The sequence below is a fragment of the Euprymna scolopes genome, chromosome 9, assembly GCF_053919585.1.
Source record: "Euprymna scolopes isolate OS-2025 chromosome 9, ASM5391958v1, whole genome shotgun sequence".
Lineage (NCBI taxonomy): Eukaryota > Metazoa > Mollusca > Cephalopoda > Sepiida > Sepiolidae > Euprymna > Euprymna scolopes.
Genome location: NC_136490.1, coordinates 20,571,664 through 20,597,676, shown reverse-complemented (window position 1 = coordinate 20,597,676; position 26,013 = coordinate 20,571,664). Strand labels below are relative to the sequence as shown.

General features: G+C 33.2%; 2 protein-coding genes across 5 annotated transcripts in view; one reads left to right on the top strand and one right to left on the bottom strand.

The window, feature by feature from the left end:
• The window catches only part of LOC145284453 (uncharacterized), a 1,345,403-nt gene that overhangs the window by 110,002 nt on the left and 1,209,388 nt on the right, over nucleotides 1–26,013 (bottom strand). The window contains exon 16 of the mRNA XM_080133278.1: nucleotides 13,496–14,310. Within this exon, the coding sequence (XP_079989404.1) occupies nucleotides 13,496–14,310 (815 nt within the window). The remainder of the gene's footprint in view (nucleotides 1–13,495; nucleotides 14,311–26,013) is intronic.
• Nucleotides 1–26,013, top strand: part of LOC145284455 (uncharacterized) — a 235,522-nt gene that overhangs the window by 203,110 nt on the left and 6,399 nt on the right. The window lies entirely within an intron of this gene.

Below are 26,013 nucleotides of genomic sequence, written 5' to 3'. Positions count from 1 at the left end.
TTGGACAAAACCACCTGTTCCTTCTTTCATTGGATTATTTGGATTATCGATTATCCATTCTTAGAGAAAACATTCCAATACAAAAATATATCTAAAAACACTGCCAGGCACATAAAGTACTTTCATGCGAAATTTCATAAAAATCGGCCCAGTCTTTTTTTTTTTTTTTTTTTTTTTTGTAGGGGTTCTCAGAGAACAATCTCACAAAGTTTTTTTTGTATATTTTAAAAACAATACATCTGCCGCTCTGCATTTGGGGGTACCAAATTGGTCAAAGGGAAAATTATTCCGAACTCGCATTTAGGTAAAAATGCACTTTCATATAAATAATTGAATTCATTCAAAAAAGTATCGCTAACAAAAACAAATAAACAACATCTACATATAAATATATATATACAGATAGATATAAAGCCTGATGCATAAACACAATCTAGTTACACATTAATGTTTGTTGACATTCGTACTTCTTGTAGCAAATATCTAATATAGCAAGCAGCATTAGATTTCTAATAGGCCAGTCTTAGAGTCTCGAGAATTTCTAATAATCGTTTCTACTGAGTTGACTCACTTTTGCAATCTTTGATCAAATGAACGATTAAATAAATAAATACTGTGTTTGTGTGTGTGTGTGTGCGTGCGCGTGTATGCATCCACCATATTTCCTGACTTTTAAGACCCACCCTTAATTTGATCCCCCCCACTTCACCCATTTTCTTCTAACCAAATTTTTGCATTCATTCTTCCCAATCCTCTCCTCATCACCCAATGATAATTGGTAGTAGATCTACAAGGAATTCTATATTCAGCCTTCAAGATAAAGTGTCAGGTTTATTTAAAGAAAACCAACTTTCATCAATAACAGGAAGCTCTCTAACACGCACATATATAGTATAAAAATATAAATTATGGCAAGTAAGCTATACAAGAACGTTTGTGTTTTATTCATAAAATAAATCATCAGGCTATTGCATTTTGTAGCCTTGTAACTTTCACTTTTCTTATTTTCTCTTTTAGTCCTCACATTCCATGAGCAATTTTTCTGACAAAGGGGGAAGAATTGCTGTTTTTTGTGTCGGAATTTATGCATATAATATTTATTATTGGTTAGTTTTGACCTTGAAAGTAATATTTTTTTTTTAGCCCCTTAGATCAAGTGGCTTCATGCCTTGTCTGCAGTAATTTCTATTGCAAAATGCAAAATAAAAAGTCAGTGCTCAACTATATGACCAGTTGAAACTACAAAGAAACAAACTAAAAAAAAAAACAACAAAAAAAAACCTAGAAAGCTGGTTCATAAGAAGATTGGGATGTTCCATTCTGCTCAGATGAGCAAGTTCATTCTCTGAGTTTTAATAGGCCAATAGATATTTTTTTTCTTTTTTGTTTTTGCATTTTCACCCCAAACAAGATACAGTGCCATTTTGATGTAGGGTGCTACTATCCGAGACATACTTTACAGGGGTACTATGTAGGGAGTTGAGCAGCAAGATGTCTGTTTACATTACATTTGAACTTCTGTACAGTATAGTCAGGGAAGCAGGAACCCGTAAGGGAATTCTAAAGTCTAGCAGGTCTAGGTTAGAAACTATTAGCGTAAAAGGCGTTCTGGCATCTGGGGATCTCTCCTGTGTAGGGGTGGGATTTTGCTGCTTGTTGGGTTTGTCGGAGGTATTAACGCCGAGCGAGTCCAAGAATTTGTAGTTCGTCGGATAACCTACCATTAAAATACCTACAGTGGCTTTTACAAGGAATAGTGCACCTTCTTCAAGTAATGTTGCCTATAGTAACATCACAAAGCTGGATAGTCCACCAGACTAGATGAATTTTTGTCCTGGAATCCAGTAAAAAAAAAAAAAATGATTCAGTTATTGACCCTGAACTGGCACATATTTCGTACGGATGGAGTCTATTTTTCAGTATTTTGATGTATTGACTGAAGGGAAATAATTATGATTTTTTTTCCAAAGAGTTATTTCCTTATGCCGACTCATTCCTCAAGTAATTTATAAAAGTGTGTGTGTACATGTCCAGAGAGGGGAATGGGTTGGGTAAAGAAGAAAGAGAGAGGTTGGGAGAGAAAAACCTGAGGAGAGGCTGCTTAAAAAAGAAGCTTTAATAGCTTTTGCCCTAGGTGTGTGCGTGTGTGTGTGTGTACCATCCACGAGAATAAAGAATAATTTGTATTCATTTGGATAAGACAAACCTCATATATGAATTTAAATGTCCTGAGAGAAACTGTGCCACTTACAATGAAGAAAAAAATATCCATAGGCTTAACTATCACAACTCTCTTGAGCTGTTTCACTAAGAATCTATCTGGCACTAGCACAATAGCCCAGCATTTAAAAGCTACTAATCATTCTTGCCTCTGCTCTCAATTTCGAAAAATTCTTGTGGTCATCTGTAATATTTGAAATATTTAATGTCTTCAAATATATATATATATATATATATATATATATATATATACTCATCGATCACACAAAAGTGCAAGTAAAACATTTCCAGACGAATTCATTAGAAAAAGAAAATCTATTTTTTTTTTACATAGAAGTCACCATTTATCAAAGCCATGAGGCCACTCGAGGATAAGGGTTACTGAGTGTACAGTAATCAATGATATAATATTATAGTAGACGTTATTAATGGAAATTTGATAGATTGGATTACTTAAGGGGGCGGTTCATCAAGAATTTGTTTATATTGGACTTGAAGACAACTAAGTTGTAGTCAGCTGGGAAGCAGGCAGACGGAAGAAAGTTCCACAGGCATGCACTTCTAAGAAAAAAGCATTGTTCATGGACTCTACGTTTTGATTTAGGCACAGTTAAAGAGTGGGGAAAGTTATTGACAGTGGTTTCAGCTAGACGGGTGTTTTTCGAGAAAGATTGGCGAGGGGGAACCAGGAACTGGAGCTCAGACGAGCATTTGCCGTGGAAATAAGGATAAAACAATTTTCTTTCATTTTTTTTTCTTTCTGCTTTCTTTTCCGATTTCTACGCACTCCCTTAAACTTCTTAGTTTTTTTTTTCTATCTTACTTTTTTCTAACTTTACTGATTAAGATGTTACTGTGTATGAATACTGGCGTGAACACTGGCGAAGGATAATTGTTTTTATCATTTTTGTACACCTGTAAGTAATACTGGGTAAATATCATCGTTAAATTATTATCAGGTGTTTACACAATGTCACTTTGGAGTTGATGGAAACAGAATTCTATTTGTGACATTCGACTTTGCAACATTTCAATATTGAACTAGAGAAAATATTAGTGTTGAGCCGATTAATCGGAAAAATCGGAACTTTGTGGGTTTGGGAAAAATTTGTGCCAAAAACGATTCCTTTAATTGTCTTTCTTTATTTGATTTTATTTTAAACAAAATATTCCACTGCTGGTAGTAACAATGAAATAATAAATATTTATCGATTTTAAAATACCAGTAAAACTAAAATCTATAGATCATCCCCCACAAGTGTATTTTTATGTTTAGGAAAATATCTGGACATTTCACATGTGTTTTTTGGATAATAGAGAAAAAAATAACTCTATAATTAAATATTTAGAGATTTATAAAGAATCAGTATTTGTAATTGTACCAGAGCCAGGAATTTAGTATGGAATTGGTAATTGTATCGGAATCGGGGAAAATATTGGAATTGTGCCATCACAAGAAAATATGTAAACAAATGAAAAACTTTTTAATCATTGACAAAAATGAAAAAAAAAAAAAAAAAAAAAAATCAAGATTTTATACTTTTTCTTTTATTCTTCACTTTTATTCTTTTTCATTCCTTCTTCATTCCCTTTCTGTTTTCATTCATTCACTGCTTCTGGATATGACCTTAAACTATATCTTATGGTGAAGCCCCAGCTTGCGGGCTTTGGGGAGTGTGGAACAACCCTTTAATTGCCATTGCTCCCACGTCCACTCTGACCCGGAGTGGTAGTACCTGTTAGGGTCCCAACTATGGGTTAAATAGAAACCGACTTGAAAAGAAAACAAATATATTTCTATTAAAAAATTGTTCTTTAAAATCACTGAATTCGGCATTAAATAACCTGAAAAGAGTTGATATGCTGTAAAACAAAAACAATCAACCAATCAACATCATTCATTCACACACACACACACACACACACACACACTCTTTCTTTCTCTGTCTTCACTTAGTCTTCATTTATTTTTCCTTCATTTTTATTTTTACTTCTCTTTTCATTGACTTTTCTTTCATTCGTTCATTCTTTTTCTTTATCCCAGTTTTCCCGGTGCTGCAAGTTGATGCTGTCGGAAGATACCGGCTTCCTTTACTCTAAAATGCACCAAAGATTGATGTTATTCTTTTTTTCCCCCCCTTTGCAAAACTCAATCATGTCTTACAAAGCAAAAAACGAAACAAAGCACTTTTCCTCTACAAAACAACCAAACTAAACATCATAAATAAATATTCGAAAATATAAACAAACTTGAAGTATGAAAACCTTGACCAAAACGACCGAATTTGGCATTAAATAACTCCAAAAGAGTATATATGCCATAAAACAAAACAACCAAACCAAACACTATGAATAAATATTTAAAGAAATAAAAAAATTTTAAGCATAAAATCTATACTCCTATAAATTTGTGATTTTTTTGTGTATTGATATTCATATTAAAACCCCTTTTTTCTATGTATTTAAAAAGAAAATACAACTTTGTTATATATGGGTTGTGGGATTGCATTCATGTGCAAAAGATCTAGCTAATTTGCATATTCTTTTAAACATTCATTTTAATTAATTCCCTGTCCGTTTTTTCGGTTTTCTGATGGGATGATCATCTTTAGTTAACTATTATGTGTAATTATATTCTCGCAGATATTCTACATGATTTATGCTTGCGTATAAGGTTATAGTAAACAAACCTATGCGAAACTTTATATTTGGGTTTTAGCCGGGGAAAATCAGTGCAAAAGTGTGAAAACTTTAAAACAGGATTTGCCAGGTGAAGGTCGAATGACGGCATTACGAATATGCATGTGTAACGTAATAGCTATTGATTCATGTTTTAATTTTTAACCTGCAGCAAACATGTCTCCATAGCTCAGGCATTAATGTCAAAGGAAAAAGTAAATCGTAAGCTAAACGTTTTGGGTTTTATTTTCGGTGGTGGCACACAGGTCATTTTTTTTTTAAATCATAGTTATATATTAAGTCCAATATAATATAATAATAAATACGAAATCTGCATTAATCAAAATATCATATCTAAGTGTATTTTATGATCGGGCAATATCGGCCGGCCTGCTAGTATTTTACCAAAATGACCAGATTCAGTATTAAATAACTTGAAAAGGGTTGATATGCTATAAATCGACCCTCTCTCTCGTTCTCTCCCCCCCGCTCTATCTATTTATTTTCGTATTTTCTTTTCATTTCTTCACATTTCTAGTTCTTCTCTTTGCCAGTGATTCAATTTGTATAATTAAGTTATTCAAATCTAAATCCACAAACCTCTAATTTTAAGCTCTTTTTTCATCCCAATATTGCAGTCAATACAAATGTCACATATCATGGATCACCCATGCCAAGCCAACCCTTCCCTCTCAGTCTTTTCCCCGTGTTAACTTTGTTGAAACCTCTCCACTAACCCTAAATAAATACAAAAATAACAACAACCGCACAAAACTTCATTACCATTCAAACCCTATACATGACATGTTAGGTCATTGGAGGGCTGTTCAATAAAGATGGAGGCACATATTTCGTACCTCTTTTCTTTTCATATTTATTTACAAATCAAGTTGATATTGTCACTAGTCTGCATCAAGCTTTCAATCTAATCTGTCCCTCTTGGTAATCATATAGGCGTGTGCAGTGATGGTCGATTTCTTTTGAGGTAGCCATTATTGAATTTCATGTGACAAGAGTGGCAGGTGAATTTAAAACTGCCATGTCATCATCATCAGCAGCAGCATCAAAAAAAGGGGTAAAAAAAATGTTCATTTTTTTTTTGTCAATGTGATTTCAAAGATAAAAATACTAGCTCAAGACTTAAAATTTTTGTTTTCCTTATCTAAAAAAAGCACTCGTGCTTGTTAGTGTGTGTCTTAAATTTTCAACATTTTCTAAAGTCAAAACCACACAATGGATTTGGATCAAAATTGGAATAAAGATTCTAAACGTAAGGTTTAAATTACTTTTATATCGCTTTCATAAGATGAGATCAGTGTTGTAAAACTGTAATGTTTGGGAAATTAATTTTACTTGTCCTAGGACGAGTATTCCTCTAAGTATATATTAGTGATGGGACGGCTGCAACATTTTTACCAATTCCGATACAATTACCGATTCTGTTCTAAACTTCCGATTCAAATACAATTACCGTTTCTGATTCTAATTCTTTTAAAATCTCAAAATATTTTAAATATTTAGTTATAGAGTTATTTTTTCTTCTAATTTTCTCATTATAACAAAACAAAAAACATGTAATAATATATTTTAAAACGTGCAAATACAACACCTGTGGGGAGTAATGTACAGATTTTAGTTTTTACTGATTGTTTGAAATCAATAAATATTTAGCCTTTTATCATTAGTATGAGCAATGGAAAATTGAGTTTTAAACAAAATCAAGCAAAAATAACCAATGAAAAGAATCATTTCTCGCATCAGAAAGTAGACACTAATTTTTCCGATTCTGATATTCTAAAACGTTCCGATTTTTCCAATTCCAGATTCTGATTAATCATCTCAACACTAGTATATATATATATATATATATATATATATATATATAACTACTTCATTTACTCACATAAAATTAATATACAAAAGTATAAATTTATGCGTAAACTTTAAGTATTTACTTCAAAAGTGCTCAATACGTAGGTAGAGCTAGTTAGTAAGTTATAAAATATATATGGCGATTAAGCTACACTGAATATTCCACGTTTCATCCCCTCTAGGACTCTTCAGGCTTATGCCTAAAGCTATCACTTCAGGAGAAAAGAAATGTTTATCTGATATAATCAGATGTAAACTTCAATCTAATATTAATATTTATATATTAATGAATTAATCCCAACCAAATAAAGAAGCTCAATACAGACACAATAGAAAGTAAAGCTTATTATAGGGAAAATAAAAGAATTTAAAACTGTAAATTAAAATTTACAATTAAATTTATTATTCGACAGAATACTCCCAGAAATAATTTTCATAGTTCTTATTTCATGGAGTTTCAAAGAATGTCACATATATATATATATATATATATATATATATATATATATATATATATATATGAGAGAAAGAGAGAAAGATGCTAACTAAATCCAACTCCTGGCCTTTTCTGATGGAAACGAGACAGGAGTAGAGGTAATGATAGGTTACTGACACCTTTAAACCTATTTGCTTCAAGTTGACAAAGCTTGTTTGTCTAGAAGTATCACTTTATTTCAAAACCGGGGTAGATGAAGCAAACCTCAGCCAGGTCTGTGGATGAGAAGGAAACACTGATGTGAAATTTGCAATATTACCGGTAACTGGGATCAATTAGGTTTCAAAGACCCCAGAAAAAAAAATCTTTATCTTGTGACGAAAAACCAAATAACTCTGGTTTATTATCAGTTTGTTTAGAGATGCATTGGAAGTCAACCATGGTAGACCAAAAGTTTTCTCTTTTATTTTATTTATTTTCTAAAGTCCTTGAAATTTATTTGATGCATCTAATGATGTATAGATGTCTCGCCGTGATATTTTGTCGGGGACGCATATTAAAAATTTTATGGAGAGGCAAAGTGTGTAGATATAACATTGAAGCTACACAGTGTTTGCCTTGATTATTACCGACTTGTAAGACCATTAAACTGGCAACGAGCGATTCGAGACTTCTATTGTCACAACAGTTAAAATTAAAGTAAGTAGAATTTTCTATTAAAGTTGAGTTAAAGTCATGGGTGCAAAAAGTTAGGTCATAAATAGGAAGTTGCTAGTGAGATGTTGTGAATAGGCAATTTTTTTTTTTTTGGGGGGGGAGAGAGAGAGAGAGAGAGAGAGAGAGAGAGAGAGAGAGAGAGAGAGAGAAATATTTATGGGTAGTTGCGCCATTCTCTATAGAGGATGGACTGATGTAGTATATGTGTATGCATATATATATATATATATATATAACGCTAAAAGATTGTTACATCGCTTTTGTACTATTCTTTGATATTTAAAAAGAAAAAAGTGAGAAGAGAAAGAAAAAAAAACAATGAAAAAAGAGGAAGAAGATTGAGAGACGAAAAAGAAGACAATAAAAAAAGAAAGAGAAAAAGACATTGAGAGAAGAGAAAGAAGAAGACAATGAGAGAAGAGGAGAGCAAATAAGTTGCTACAAATCATGTACGCAACGAGATTTCAATTGAGAAGCGGTCATCTAAATAATTTGCCAGAGTCAAAAATCAGTTCTCTCAGCGCTACGCTAATATTCTAAGGAAATGTATGAACTTTTAATTTCCACATAATTAACTTGTGTTTAATGAATTGTTGACAATAAATGTTTCAACATTAAATGATCCAAAACAAGAATTGACCTGTCAGAAAAGAGAAACTTAGAATTTAAGTTAAATTGACAGAAATAGATTCAATCTTTTGAGTATTTATGGCATCATAAAGTTCAACTATAAGTTCTTATTAAAATACCAAAGTTAAGCAACATCGAGTGTGGTCAGTACCGGATGGGTGACTATTTAGCAATACCAAGTGCTGTATGTCAACGGATGGAAACACTTCCCACAAAAAACTACAAAATCTAAACTTGTTAAAATCATGCCACCTGATCAGGATACTGTCGTAAACATTACCAATAAAGTGAGTGGATCCCAAAAAACACCAGAGTCACCAGGCCATTGTTGATACAACTTGTTCTCAGTTGACCTGTGCAGTTCTAGGAGGTCTTTCCCTTTGAGAACGAGTTTACTGCTAATCGCCTGAGGTACCCTTTGTCAAAGAATGCCAGTTGGGGCTGGCTAGATTTTTTTGTAGGCCAGAGTGCTCTTACTCTAGTGCACTGGATTTTCAATTTCCACTTTCCCAACCTTGTGTCATATCTTCCCATTGTAGAAGGGAGATAAACATTTGAAAGTCAAATACGGCTAGGAGTTTTTATCCCCCCACCCAAAAAAAAGATCAACAGAGATTAAATCATTCTTGTAATGACCTGATCCCTTAATTGATCTTGTAATGACCTGATCCCTGTTGATTGTGGTGTAATGTTTTGTGCAGTTAGTTTATTGCTAATTGCCCGGGAATTGCTGAGGGGGCTGCCCAGGCACATTTTGCAGATCAAAGTGTTCCTCCTCAGGGGCACTGAATTCTCGATCCGACTCTCCGACCCTGGTGTCTAAGTTCTTGCAGTGGGAGAGAACTAAATACCCCCCCCACTCCTGAAAGTCGAATACTCTGCAAAAAGCAAAAATGTAGATCACCAGAAAGAACCGATTGATACAAGAAAGCCACTTCACATCTCAGCAAAGACAGTGCGGAATGGGAACAATGTTCACCCTTGCCGAACCTTTCACCCCACCCCTTCCCCCCAAAAAAAAAAACAATAGCAATAGAAGTACTGTCAAATGTCAACAATAATGATTTTCTAATTATAGCTAACGAGTTCCATGGTACACATTCTTTCAGAGTTGGGTCACCACGCTGACTTTTCTCCAGACCCCTTTGCTGGCAAAGGAGTAAAAAACAAAACAAAAAAAAAAACAATTTTATAAAAATATTAACAGGACCCCATGAAAATTCCACATTTTCTGTCTTCAAATTCCTGAGGAAACCATCAGTATTTATTTATTTATTAGCGATAAATATATGATAAACAGCTGTTGAGATAACATCAAATTATTTGCAACACTTATCGGAAGAGGATGAGAGTATTAGCAATTTGGGAAGACTTACTGTCATTCAGACTACAGAGAATACCACTTGTTATTGACAGCGAGTAATCAGTCATATTGAGTCGTATGAAAACTAAATAAACAATAATAATAACATCAACAACTTACGGGAACCATGGAAATTCCACGGTTGCTGTCTTTATCCATCGGCATAATTTATTTTTAATGATAGTATTTCGTTTGAAATAGTACGAGGGACGTTCCAAAAGTAATGAGTCCTATTTTTTTTATTCCACTCAAATGGATTAGAGGGGATTGCAAAATGTTTTGTTATGATGACAGAGACTCTAAGAAAGTAATCCCTGGCATGAATGCACATCAGAAGCAGAGATGCGTCATTGAATTGCTGGCAAAAGTGAATTGAGAATGGTGGTGACTATGTAGAAAAATAAATTCTGGAGCACAGTAGATGGCTTAGTTAAATGGTATCACTCCTGTCTTCATAGCTTTTCAGCAGTTAGAATTAAAAACATTGGAGGCTTTACTTTTGGAATGACCCTCATATATTTATGAAATACGCATAAATATTATATTTTAATTCATAAAGAAACTAAGACAAGTGCGTGTGAGTATTACATTTTTTCTAAACAGTTCACTTCTTGTAAGTAAAAAAATACTTAAGCTGAGATCGATACCAAAACCTAACGACAGTGAGTCAAATAAGATAACCATTAAACCAGCTTGACACAGTATTTAAAAAGTGTTTTCAAACCTACTTATTCTTAACATAAGGAATCTGTCATGTGAAAAATTTATGCATATGCATTTGTGAAACAGTTGACAAACAGAAAAAAATCTGATGACCCCCCCCCACGTACCTATTGTGTAATTTTTACCTCTTGGTAGCCCTTTTCTTTGGATGAAAACCAATTAAAAAGTTTTCCACATGTCTGAATACCCTGTATATCAAATTTCAAATCTGTAGATAAAAAATTTGCGGAGTAAATAGGTTGAGAAATGTTCTCACACACACACATTCTCATTTTTATAGCTATATAGATTTGACTTTAAAAATGGTTATGTTCCAATAGTCCTATTTGTAGCACTCTTAGACATTTTGGAACACTCCCATCGTCTTCCCCAGTAAATTTTGCATGAAAATACACTTTTAGATTTTATGTATATTCTCTAACCTTCTTATAGGGAACACACGCGCACACACACACACACACACACAACCACATAGATTTTTATAAAATAAAATATGAATCAAGTGCGCTTGAAAGTCAAATTTGATAGATAAAATTGATTTATATTTCAACAATCAACTATTTACATCAATTTCTTCTCAGATGTGGTCTTGATTCGGAACATAATGTTGGCAGTTCTATTTATTTCAAGTGTAAAACATTTTAAATTTGCCTTTCAATCCTCATCATGAATATATTCACATTTAAATCAAAATAAAATATCAAGCTACATAGAAATAATGAAATTAAAACTCACTCTGTTTTATTAACCTCGGAATTTCCATGGGTCATGGTTGTTTCTATACCTCTTACATAGCAACAAGATTAGTTATTCAGCTTCAAATCTGACAGTTACTCTTTTGTTTTAATTTTCTTATCACTTTGTTTTCCTGGAAATGGAACATTCTATCGGATGCCAAACATTCTCCTATTAGTTTAGTTTCTCCAACCGAGAGATCTTTTTAAGATTCTAACCGTCCCTTTAAGTGCTATTGTTTGTATTTCTTTTGCACTTGGTTCACCGGGTATATTCGCCAGATAGTTTTTGAAATACTTTTTCATTAGTCTGGTTGCTCCTATAATGACTGGTATGATTGATACCTTCCTAAAATTCCAGTTTCTTTTCATGTCGTACATTTTGTTATTTTCTCCCTCTCTGCTCTGTTAAGGGCAGCAGCATTAGGGACGCTTACTTCAACTGGGGTTGCTACTTTCTCCCTCTTGTCCTTTTCTGACTGTGTTATGTTATGATACTGATCCACCTTATTTCGATAGTAAATAGACTCTTCCAAACACTAAAGACTTACAAGGAAGAATCACGGCAGCCATAGTCACAGTAACGGATATAGACTTTCTGTAACATACTATTATATGGGTCAGTTATTCATACCATCGTGTTATTCATGTTAAATTGCTTTGTTATATACTTATTAGTGTTGGGACGATTAACCAGAATCAGAAAAATCAGAACTTTTGGGGGTGTTGGAATTGGAAACATTTGTGCTTATTTTCCGATGCCAAAAACGATTCCTTTAATTATCCTTTTATTTGATTTTGTTTAAAACAAAATCTTCCACTACTGTTAGTAATGATAAAATAATAAATATTTATTGATTTTAAACTATTGGTAAAACTGAAAGCTATAGATAACCCCCACCCTGCCCCACAAGTGTATTTTTACGTTTGAAAAAAAAAAAGAAGATATATATATTTAACATATTTTTACAGTAATCGGGGGAAAAATAGCTTTATAGTCAAATATTTGGAGATTTATAAAGAATCAGAATTGGGAATTTAGTACAGAATCGATAATTATATCCGAATTAGGAAAAATATTTGAATCGTCCCATCACTAATATTTATATTCTTGTATTCATTATAGAAAACCTGAATAAACAACAACATAAACTGCTACAACAATGCATTCATTTAACCCATTTATGCATCACCCTCAACTTGTTGGGCATGGTCTAAAACAGTTCTAGACATTAAGCTTAATATATATTGGACTATAATATCATCTTGTGCACCTTTATGACGAGTTCCAATCAGAGTTTCAGTTAAGAGACAATATAGAGGAAAATTCTCTCCTGCTGCTGAGCTATTTAAATATGATTTAAAATACAATGAATACAATTATGACTATGATTATAAACTATGACGTATCTAGCTATGATAAAACTATGATGTATCTAATTATGATAAAACTATGATGAATCCAGCTAGGATAAAAGTATGATGCATCCAGCTAGGATAAAACTATGATGAATCCAGCTAGGATAAAAGTATGATGCATCCAGCTAGGATAAAAGTATGATGCATCCAGCTAGGATAAAACTATGATGCATCCAGCTAGGATAAAACTATGATGCATCCAGCTAGGATAAAACTATGATGAATCCAGCTAGGATAAAACTATGATGCATCCAGCTATGATAAAATTATCATGTATTCAGTTATGATACAACCATGATGTATTCAGTTATGATAAAACCATGATGTATTCAGTTATGATAAAACTGATCATAACTATGATATAAAATACGATGTATCCAATTATGACAGAAACTATTCTGTATTCAACTATGATACAAATTACGATACATTCTTCTTTAATATAAACTTTATTAGTAATAAATTATATTTCTTGCCTCAAAATTAGCCTCGGTATTAATTATGCACAGATAATAAAACATCTAAAGGGGCATGCATAAATCAGTTGATAAAAGAAAGAAAAGTTAGATTACCTGATTTTTTTTTGAAAAATAATAAAGATATAATAATCACAACAAAAATCTACATACATATCTTAAAATATAAGTAAATAAAATATCAAAGAGAATATTGAGGTGCCAATAGAACTTTCTGATGTCTTACCTTGGTAAAGGCTCTATCGTCAAGCACCCATCCATGTGTGGTATAGTCTGTGAACTGCTTAATTGCATTTCTGACATTGAATGTGATTGTGCCACAGGAACGGTAACTGTCCTGGTCATATGCTTCTTTGAGAACGGTAAACGCGAAAACAAGCCGCCTTCCCGGCTGCCATGGGTATCACAGTCGTTGGCATCCGGGGTAGGACGAAGTGTTAAACTTTTGGGTAATGAGGTAACAATCCTGTGGGACATATCCTCGGTAATGAGTCCATCGTTAAAAAGTTGTTCCTGGTACTCCTCCATGTTCTGTGAAGACAAATGTGCCATCGGCGAGACTTGTACAATCTCGCCCTTATTTGGCAATGATGAGCGGCGTGGGTGCAGTTTTGGACTAGTCGGCAAACTTGTGCATGTGACGTGCCACGACGACGTTTTCTTGCTCACAGCCGGTGCCAACCGGTAAGTGTCATCGATGTCGGGACCCGACGACTTGACAATACAGTTACACGGACTGTCACTCTTGACTTTCACGTGTTGGACCATGGCACGTTGTAAGGCATTTTTGCGTGAGTTCAATTTTGACTGTGTTTCCTCGCATCGGGCAATCGTTCTTTGGCACTGCGAGATGAGTTTCTCATTTTTAAGTTGCTTTGCCTGGTTCAATGTCTCAGCAAATACTTCAGGACTAATGGGCGGATGTTCTTGGATGAACGTGTCCATGTCTCGCAACATGGCACCTAACTTCTCTTCCGTGGTGCAGTTCTCCGTTTTCATACTGACCACATACTTCATGGATTCCAAGGCCCATGCATAAGCCTGAAAAAAAGAAAAGAAAACATATCTATTAGTATATTACATACTAGAGGAGATACCTGACTTTATTCGAAGATATCTTGGACAATAGATATATTGCCTTTCAATCGACCAATGAATAAATTATTTTTGTCCACTATTTACACATTAAGTCTCATTAGGCATCTAATTTTTTTACTACTGCAGTGAAACGTTATGTAATAACTAAAAATGAGTTTGAATTGCAAGAAAAAACTGGCACTTGTGCATTACTGTTTTAGGGAATTTTTTCCATTTTTTGAAGAACTCCTTTAAAGAGGAGACAATTAAAAAAGACTCCAACTGAAAATGTCCAAGTTTTGCGTAACTTTTAGTTAAAAACAAATTTTAATTTTTATATGGGAGTCACCACTTATCAAGGCCGAAGATCATTCGAGGATAAGGGTTAATGAGTGTCACTGAGACAGTGTATTTATAGCTAGTGGTAGAAATGGATTATCTAGCGACAGGGCGGTTCGACAAATGCCAAAGAAAAAGGTATTTATTTCAAAAGTGAAATACTGACTCTCCTATAAATAGAACATTGGGTACATATGATATATTTTAGAAATCAAGAGACTATACATTCAAGATAAAATTTAATTATGGTAAACAGCAATGCACAATAAATATATTAATTTCCTATCAACTAATAGCAAAATTTCATGAATTATGTATACATTTAATTTTTTCTTCATTTCTTCTTTATTTAAAACTAGCAGTACTTGCTAACCGGCGTTGCTCGGTGGAAGCATGCCCCACTCCCCTCGAAAAAATAAAGTATGGTTGTTGTTGGTGTTGTTGTTGTTGCTGCTCAATAGACAACCCCAACTCCTCAAGGAAAGAACGACTAATGTGACTAACGGGTGGAAAGAGGTGGTGTAGTAAGGATAATGAGTAACCCCCAGCCGGTGTTGGCAAATGAGATTTTAAAATCTGCTAAATCAGGGAAAAGAAATCTCCAGAAAATTGCTAGATTTTTAACTTTTGTCGCCTGAAATTTTCAAAAACCGCTAAAACACTGTATTTTAACTTCGTACTCTATATAAAAATATTATGCATATAGTATATTCAGTAAATAAAATGTTCCGTGTTTTCTCATTATATATTTCTCGAATTATATTGAAACGGTTAGCTTCCCAGAAGGCTTTCATATTTTATCAGCTAGTTTTACCTATTTTTTGGAGAGGGTATATTTTGTTTTGCAAGAAACAAATCATAAAATCAAACTGGTTATAATGAAAGTTAAATTGAAATATATTACAAATTAAACATCACAATAATGGCGTACCTAAATATTGAATATTCCCGAATAAATTTGCCATAAATATAGGATGAATTTATATTTGCAAAATAATTTTTTTTTAAAAATCCGCAAAACATAGGCACCAAATTTATATGTGAATTAATTGATAGTTTTTTTTTTAACCATTCATAAGAGGAGATCGGGGAGGGGAGGTAAAAATGGCACAAATGTATGTAGGGGAGAATAGCACAAGATGAAAATCTTTGAAAACATATCTAAAGAAAAAACCTCAAGTTTGTCAATTTAAAAAAATAAATTATAACCATATTTAAAAGCTGATGAAGACCCTTAGGAACCCCCCTCCAAAAAATGAGATTCTGCTTTTTAGACGATTATGTGTGAATATTTTGAATAAAATATTTTCGAATTTAAAGTGGGGATCATTTTTTCATATAAATTTATTAAAATGATCTCTAATTTCTAGGACATTCTAACTTTTTGGGACTTGACAGCACTTTTCATACCCACCATTCACAATCGAGTATATTTGTATCTGCTCTGAATATATTTAAGATGAAAGGAAAATATGATTTAAATATTTGCCAATTTTACAATATCCTTTTATTTTCGATTTATTTGCATTATTTTTACTTTTCCAAATAAAATTAACGTTAGAGTATGTGTTCTGATACTATACTTTATCTTTTCTGTTCTTGGTCAATGAAGGAAAAATCCTTTAAGATTGAAGATAAAAAAAAGATGTTTCCCCAATCCAGAGTGCCTCTTTTTGGGAGTAAAAACCAACATTTGCCATCGTAGGAAATATATTTGTTATCACAGGTGGAAAAAGGTATGTTATTAATGTTTGCACCAAAATAAACTTAAAAAAAGGTGTTTTTTGATTTTGTAGGGAAGAAATCTATCAATGACAAAACTTCAGAAAGAAGCGTCTTATCCTGCCTTGACAGAGTTCAAAATAGACTTTGTAGCCTAGTAGAGGAGTCCCTTTTCTCTTCTCTGCAACCTCTTTCCAAGAGAAGAGACATTGTGAGCCTGTTTCTGCTCTATTGTTATTTTCATTGCAAGCGCTCATATGAGCTCCAATCTATGATCCCGTCTTGCCAAACTTTCACAAAAAACACCCGTCTAACTGAAACCACCATCAATAATTTCTATCCCCACTCTTTATCTGTGCCTAAACTTAAACATAGATTCCATGAACAAAGTTTCTTTCTTAGAACTGCACACCTGTGGAACTCTCTTTTGTTTGCTACAATATGGTCGTCTTCAAGTCCAACATAAACAAGTTCTTGATGAGCCATCCCCTTAAGTAATCCAATTTACCAAATTTCCATTACTAACGATTACTACAATATTGTCCTATATACATTCATTAACCCTTATCCTCGAGTGGCCTCCGGGCCTTGATAAGTGGTGACTCCTTTGTAAAAAGAGACTTTACTTTATATATTTGATATGCTGGTTTTTAAAATGAAATATACAGTTTTTGAGTGATGCTCTAAAAGTCACTCTTGTAATTCTAAAAGAAAATAAATTTAAAAACAAAACAAAAACCTTTTAGATGATGGAAAACAGATAAACGGTTAAAGTATGAAATATGATGGTCATAGGTTTTTACATAAAAAAAGCAAGTGAGAGGGAAAAAAAAAAAGATTATCAGGGCGACGGTTGGGATAGGTGGGAGCAGATAGTGAAAAAAACTGGAAAATGGAGATAAAAGTCACCAAGTCAAAATAAGGAAGATAAGAAACCTCTTTTAGTTTGCTTCCCTGAACTAAGTGTCTTTGTTGATCAGAAGATCTTTTGGGAACGAGTAGATATGATAAATAGGGATGCCGGGGTCGAGTGGACAACATGGAGGCTGAGTTGAAAATAAAATACTATTTTTTTTATCATAGCAATAATTGTTTGGATCTTTTTTGTTTCATTTTTTTTCAGTTTTTCTAATAAGCATTTTCTGAGTCAAAAGACATTAATGTTTTCTAACAAAAGTATTACGAGTACTTTCGATTCTTGGTCGAATCATCTTCAGGCGATAAAAAAAAAATAAATGAACAAAAAACTGGAAAAAGAAAAGAATTTAAAAAAAAACAGCAAAAACACTATATTTAAAAAATCAAGCAATGGAATTCTGTTATGTTTAACAATGTTCTCTTAAATGGAATAATACTGCATATATATATATATATAGGGGCAAACAGTTAATAAAACATGTTAAAAAACACTTTGAAAAAGAGTTTAAAAACATATTTAATCTGAAAAGGAAACACTAGATAAATGGATAGTCCTTAATCCGCAGAGTTTCAAAGAAATACTTTCCTTCTCATCAGAAGGTAGGAATTAGCAAAATACAGGATCGGATTTTGCATACAAAAGTGTTTGATGAAACAACAAGTAAGTCAAAGATCTTACTTGATAACAAAAAAGTGAAGCAGAGGGAATATGGTGAAGAAAATGGTGATTACACATGAATGGATAGTCTGGTGAAAGATAAATAATCCAATGACGGTAAAATCCAAAAATATAATTTCAAGAAAGTTAATTGAATTTCCATTTGCACAAGTAAAATCCAAGGAAATTCCGTAATTGGAAGATGGTCCAAAATAATCCAAAGGCCGAAATCCATGGAATAATTCACAAATATGTACAAGGGAAAAGGGGAAAAATTCCAATAATATTAATAAAAGAAAAATAAGATATGCTTTTCACACTGCTGCCGAGAATATATATATATATATATATATATATATATATATATATATATATATATATATATATATATAGGCATCACCACTTATCAAGGCCCAGATATATATATATATATATATATATATATATATAGGCATCACCACTTATCAAGGCCCAGATATATATATATATATATATATATATATATACATGCACACACACACACACACACACACACACACTTTTTATTTGTTTTACACAAGCATTTATATGCCACTATACATTCATGAGCATGATTAGATCAGCCAGTTACAACTATAGACCTATTCAGGCACTGTCACTGACTTTACTTTTGTATAAGCAATATCGCCTGAAGAGGTCTGTAGTTACTTGTAATTGGCTGATCGAAACATGCTCATGAATGTGTAGCAACATATAAATGCTCATGCAAAGCAAATTAAAAGTATATTTTGCTCTACTTCGTTGTTGAGCATTTTTGTATGAACCTTGTTCAAACTTCTTTGGTTGCTTCACCCCTGAAATATTAGATATGTGTGTGTGTCTACTTTCCCCCGCCTCTAATTCTGAAAACTTTTAGTAGACAACACATACTCTTGAACATATCACTAACAAGCATCTATATATTAATATGATAGCGTGTGTGTGTCATACATACATCTTTTTTCTTCTGAGTGACTGTCGTCTAATTGGTGTGACCTTCCATTTCTTATAATAAATAATTTTACCAAGAATTTTTCATAAGTTTTGGTTTCGGTTTCAATGCAAGCTGATGCACTCAAGTCATATGGATATATTTTTTATTTTTGAAATCACAACTTTATAAATATAAGAATCAATAAAAAATTGACTCACTAATGATGTATAAGATATTTACATAAATTAAAGTACCATATTTAAGCGTATTTTATGATTGGGCTGTGCCAGGTGTCCCTGCTAGCTTAGATAAATTATTTTGCGGTTTTAACAAAAGAGCTACAATAATATCAGGGCGTCTCCATCTGTGCCGAACATCCACTGAATGCCAACATTACATATGAAAGAGTCTGCTGTGGAATTTCCACAGGTCCCAAGAGTACACTTCATATACTAAAAAGCATTACTAATTAAAGCGAAGAAACCAAATATTAATAAAATAAATTTCAATAAGATCGATTACATTCTTAAATTCCTTTAAAGGTGACGTGGAATAATTAATACGTTTACTAACATAATGTGATTTATTGAGAAAAAACAAATAAAACACACTTCTATAAATATCCTAAAATTTGTTCTGTTAATTATCTCAGATGGATCTGAATGTACTCGAATCAAGTGACTATGGCAGCTACATCAGCCAGTTCTTGCCTGAAGCAATAAAATTGAACGGATCCAAGTCAATAGACAGGAACTGTCTATGTTATTTAATGAATCATGCTTTAAGGAAAGTATACCACACACACATCATAAATAAGTTGAAAGAAATCATAAAGTGTTCGATTATAGATCCTACAAGAGCTAATATGAAGTATTTTATTTAAAAACTACACAGTGTCTATGTATGCAAGGTTATTGTCCTTCGAACGATCAACACATTTCTGCATTTGTAAACTCTGTAAAAAATGAATAAACAGTGAAAAAAAGAAAAAAAGACAGTTCATAGGGTGAAATGTGCACCATTTTGCCTGCTAAATTGTGCAGATGATTCGAATGGACAATAACAAGATAGTTTCTATTCAAGAAACCATTTGTATACCACAATAAAACCCCAGTACAGCAAACAGACACTGTAATGTATAGCTTTAAATAAAATACCACACACACACATATATATATATATATATATATATATATATATATATATATATATATGTGTGTGTGTGTGTGTGTACATAAATATAATACATATATCATATGTATAGACATAGGCAATATATATGTAATATAATAGACTATATATATATATATATATATATATATATATATATATAATATCATATGTATAGACATAGACTATATATATATATATATATATATATATATATATATGTATGTATGTATTTAAGTATATGTATATATACATACATATATATATGTATACATGTATATATGTCACATTTATGAACTATCATGTAGGACTAAAGCTGGATTAAAAAGTCACCTACGTGTACACGGACACAATAACACTTTACTGAAGAAATGGCAAACTTCTGTAAAAAAATAGCAATCATCATATATATGTATATGTATACATGTATGTGTGTGTATATGCATTTGTATATAATATTAATCTCATCAAATAAAATATTTTAACTTACACATTTTGAAAAAAAAAGATCATGAACTGCTAGCAGAAGTGAAAGCCACAATTTCTCAAACCTGACAAACCAGAATGGACAAGAAGAAATATTCTAGGGAATAGGAAATTGTTCACAAAATAATTTAATGGCTTGGTGGGCGGGAGGGGCAGAGAGAGAGAGAGAGGAAAAAAACATAGAATGGAGAAGGAGGAGGAGTTTGGTCAATTTCTTTTTTTTTTCTCTCTTACTTTCACTGTCCACTTGATATGTTCAAGGCCAATGGACAGTTTGTAGACGAGGTTCTATCTAAAAAAAGCAATAGTTACCAAAGACTTTTGAACTGGCACACTTGACCTGTGGTTGTAACAAAGACTAGCCACAATAACTGAATCTGAATCTTATGTTTCTACTTCTGTTTAGTATACAACCCTTATTACTTGTACCAAATATATTTATACATGGGCAGTATTAGTTGTTTGGTTTTATGGCATATCAAACCTTTTTAGGGTATTTAATGTCGAATCCAGTTATTTTGGAAAAGTCCTTATGCTTCAAGTTCTTTATATCTCTAAATATTTATTTATAATGTTTGGTTTGGTTGTTTTGTCGAGTGAAATTGTTGGTTTTAACTTTGTGGAACATGAGAACTTTGCAAAGAGAAAGAAAAACAAAAACAAATGCAATACATCAATTTTTAGTTAAGAAATCAGTATCTTCAGACAGCCTGATCTAGCACCTTTGCACAACCTCCAAAAGAGTTTCCTTTAGAACTGAATTTTACCTAGTGCTTTATCCATTACGCCATGGATCAATATGGTTGGCACAATAAGAGCATACCACCCTTGTGAATTAAATAAAAGGTTCCATTCAAAATTCTGTGCAAATTCCCAAATGTGGAAACTCCTAGTGAGTAAGTAATAATAATAATTATATATATACTAGCAGTTCCACCTGGCTTTGCTCGGGCCATATGTATTGTTCATAACTTTATATGCACATGTATATATTATAAGTGTGAATATGTACGGTAATACCTTTCTATATAATAGGCTTCCTTAACTACCATAGAGAAAAATTGGTAAAGACTGCAGACGTCAAATTTTTTTAACTTTGACCCCAATTTTGACCCTTTAACATTTAATTGTTTTGGGCTCAAATTGAATTAAAATGCTTGACCCATGTCCAAGTAATTTACATCTAAAATTGCAAGTGTTTAGATCCAAAATTGGTGGAGGAGTTTGGTAGAGTCTGCAAAGATCCACTCTATAAACTTTGACCTCTTGTCAGCCAAATTTTTGTCCAAAAACTGATTAAAACGCTTGCCGCATATCTGAATACCCTTTATGTAAAATTTCAAATGTTTAGACCCAAAATTGGCTTAATAGTTTGCTAGAGACCGCATATTAAAATCTTTTGAACTTTGACTCCTTGGAAGCCAAATTTTCAGCAAAAAATGATTAAAAAGCTTGTCCTATCTCTGAATACCTTTTATGTAAAATTTCATATGTTCAGACCAAAAATTTGGTAGAGACCGCAGAGGCCAAATTTTTTTTAAATTTTGACCCCAATTATGACCCTTAATATTTATTATTTTGGGCTCCAATAAAATTATTAAGTTAGATCCATGTCCAAGTAACCTATATCTAAAATTTCAAGTGTTTAGACCCAAAATTAGTGAATGAGTTTGGTAGAGTTCTCAAAGGTGAAATCGTTGAACTTTGACCCCTTAACAGCCGAATTTCTGACCGAAAACCGATTAAAAAGATTTTCCCAAATCTCAATACCCCTTATATCAAATCTTGTGTCTGTAGACCGAAAATTGACAGAGTAGTTTGGTAGGGAAGTGTACACAGACACAAACACACACATACACACACGTTCCCTTTTATAGATATACTAGCATGGGTGCCCAGCATTGCCCAGGTGTTTGGAGGTGTGTGTTGAGCAAAAAAAAAAAAAAAAAAAAAAAAAAAAGTGGTAGTAGGAAGGCAGGCTTGAACCTGTACTGCGAAGGAGGAAAAGAATGGGAAAAAACGTGACATCTTTGCTGTTATGACCACCGCCAAACCGGAAGTGACATAGGTTTAAATTAAGGCTAGACAATCAAAAAGAGGGGATGAGTTTCGAAAATATCGGCGAAAAAAGCGACCCCTTCCTGTAGAAAAGTGCCTAGTTGAGGGTGAAGAAATTAATGTTTTTAGCCAATTTTTCGGTATTTGTTGTCTGAAGGGTCGAGCTTCAGAATGATACTGATCTTGTGAAAATCCGTTGCCTCTGTCGAAAGTTTTAGGCAGACATGCAAACATACATTTATATATTTGTAGCTAAAGTTTTCGACCCAAACTGATTAAAATGCTTACCCTATCTCTGAATACTCTTTATGTAAAATTCCAAATGTTTAGACCAGAAATTGTCCGAGTAATTTGGTAGAGACTGCAGAGTTCAAATTTTTTTAAACTTTGACCTCTATTATGCCCCTTTAACATTTATTGTTTTGGGCTCAAATCAAGTTATTAAGTTAGATCCATGTCCAAGGAACCTATATCTGAAATTTCAAGTGTTTAGACCCAAAATTGGCAGAGGAGTTGGTAGAATTCTCAAAGGTCAAATTGTTGAACTTTGACCTCTTAACAGCCAAATTTCTGGCCGAAAATGGATTACAAAGATTTTCCCAAATCTCAGTACCCTGTATATGTAATTTCGAGTCTCTAGACTGAAACTTGACAGAGTTATTGCATAGGGAAATGTACACAGACAGACAGATACTTTCACTAACTAGCTGTTCCAACCTGAAATTGCCCATGATCTATTACATTTAAATTTCTTTCGTAAATATTTCTACATTCTCTAATCAAGCCTTTTTTGTGTGTGATATTCAGTATCTAAGATAAAGTGAACAAAGTTTTGATTTAATAAGATGCAAGTAATGATAAGAAAAAACAAAACAAAACAAAAAAAAACAAGTAAGGAACGATTACTCTTACTGAAGAATAACAGTTATTTCCCTTAGTTGATTTGAATGAGTACATGTTAGAAAGCTGCAGGACCGGATTAATATATTTCTTTAAAATAAATTTTAGTGAAGTATATTAATCGATAGCAAATAACATGGTACAACAATAATTATAAAAGTTTGATTTGTCAGCTTAAATTCTATTTAGGTCTAACTTTTTAAAATCCTGCCTTTGTGGTAGTGAGCATCACCATGTAAAAAACAAAAACAAAAAAAAAAACAAAAAACAAAAACCTGTCAGGAAAGGGAGGGCGAGCCAAACATCTGGATCCGCCTCTACTATAAATAAAATGTTTTTGTTTTTAACCCCCCCCCCCCCACACACAGAGAATTTGGATCTTGTTACTTTAAACAATGGCAGAGTGTTTTGATAAACGGTGTCATCTCTAGAGGAAGATTTTTTTTATTGTTTAAAAAAAAAAAAAAAAAAAAAAATTTGGCTAAGATTTGATTTCCCAACGTCGTTATCAAACTCCAAAATGGTAAATAGACAACACTAGATAAAAGAGCTGACATTCTCTAAGGAAGCGATGGTGTCAAAAAGAAGAATTAGGGGTGGAAGGATGTTCCTATCATTCGAAAAAGGGGGAAATCTTTGGGGAAGTTATAATGTTCAAATAAATTCACTCAACAGGTAAAATGATATCTGAATATTATCTTTCTCATAGACGAACTTTCTTGACAAAGATTAGATTTTTCTTAGATTACAATTTTCTGTTGATTTTCTAGTCATTTATTCGGAGTTTTGCACATTCCTCATTATTGCCTTATACTAGCAGGGAGACACGACGTTGCCCGGAATTAAATGATGATTAATGAATGTTCCACACTCCCATATTTTATTGTCATCAAAATCGGTGAAATTGTGCATTTTTCAATCAAATCGATTGATTGCTTAAGTTGAGGATGCACTAGGAGGAAGCTTCACATGCCTTTCTGCAGTGATTTAGTCCACAATGCATTGTAGTCTACATTGCACTGTAGAGAACCTACTGTTGGTTTTATAACATTTTTTTTAATATATAATGGTGTAAAGGACTAGAATATATATATCCTAATCCTGTTACAAAAGAAAATAATGAAACGAATGGAATGAAGGAAACAAAAACTCAATTGCTGGATAAAATGAACGTGTCGTTTATTTATTGTTGAAAAGTGAATGTTTTAGGTGTAACACGTGTTCATGTACGCGTTCGGGTGTCACCATCGTTTGTTGCGGGACTGGTGGTGTAGAAAGAAAAGGAAATATGTGTTCATCTAACGTTCGGGTCACTATCGTTTGTTCGCACGTGGGAAGAGAAGTGAATAATGTAGTGGAAATGGGAATGATAGTCCAGCGTGTAGACAAAGACAAAGATAGAGGGTTGACATCAGTAAAGCTGTGCGCCATGTTAACAGTCAGCTACGCGAAGGTATTCTCAGGCACAAGTTGTATATATATAGAGAGAGAAAGAGTGAGAATGTCAATCCAGTTCATGGAGAGAGAAAGCGTGTACGTACTGTCTGTTAGCTTTTGTCCTACGCATAGTGTGGGGTGGCATGAGACACGCGGGCGCGTGCCTCCCAAAAGGGAGGTGGCTGGTTTGTTGAATCGTTCAGCTCGGAAGCTAGTCTGAAAAGGAAGAAGCTGCTTATTGCTCTTGCTTTTATAGTTGTTTCCGGTGGTGTTTCGCGCATGTGTGGATTTCCTTTGAAAGGGGAAGTGACGTTGCCCATGTGTGCGTATGTGTGTACGTTAGTGTATGTGTATACACATGAATGTGGGTGTATATACGCGAACGTGAATATATGTACGTGTGTGGACGTGCGCGCATATGTTTGTGTGCGCGTATGTATATGACAAGTAATATAGCTTGAGATGTGAACGTATGTTTTTGTGTGAGACTAGAAAAGGCTCGCGCAATGGCTTGAATTAAAGTTTAAAATGCAAAAGTCAAGTATCTTGCTTCACTTGTGCTCTAAACAGAAACATTCATTTCTAATGTGCCCCTGTCTTATAAAAAACCTACTGTTGATTTTATATGGCAGACTTTTCGGCTTATCTGGTAATAAAACTTCTCAAAGCACTTATGTTAAGCTGTGTAAGGTGTTAACTTCAGTCAAAATCGCTTGTTTCTTCTTTCATTAGGTTATTTTGGTTATCAATACTTATCGAAGACAATTTGATATAAAACCTATCTAAGAACACTGCCAGGCACATAAAGAACCTTCATGTGAAATTTCATAAAAATCGTCCCAGCCGTTTTCAAGTCCATAGGGAACAAATTCACACACACACACAAATTTCCTTTTATATAATAGCAGAGATAGTTATATTAGAACAATACCCGTCCCAGGACGAGTAAAATTAATTCCCCTAAAGTAGACCCTGCATGCCTAGGCAGTTTGTTGCAGACCCCATAATATTATTAGTCTGAATAAAT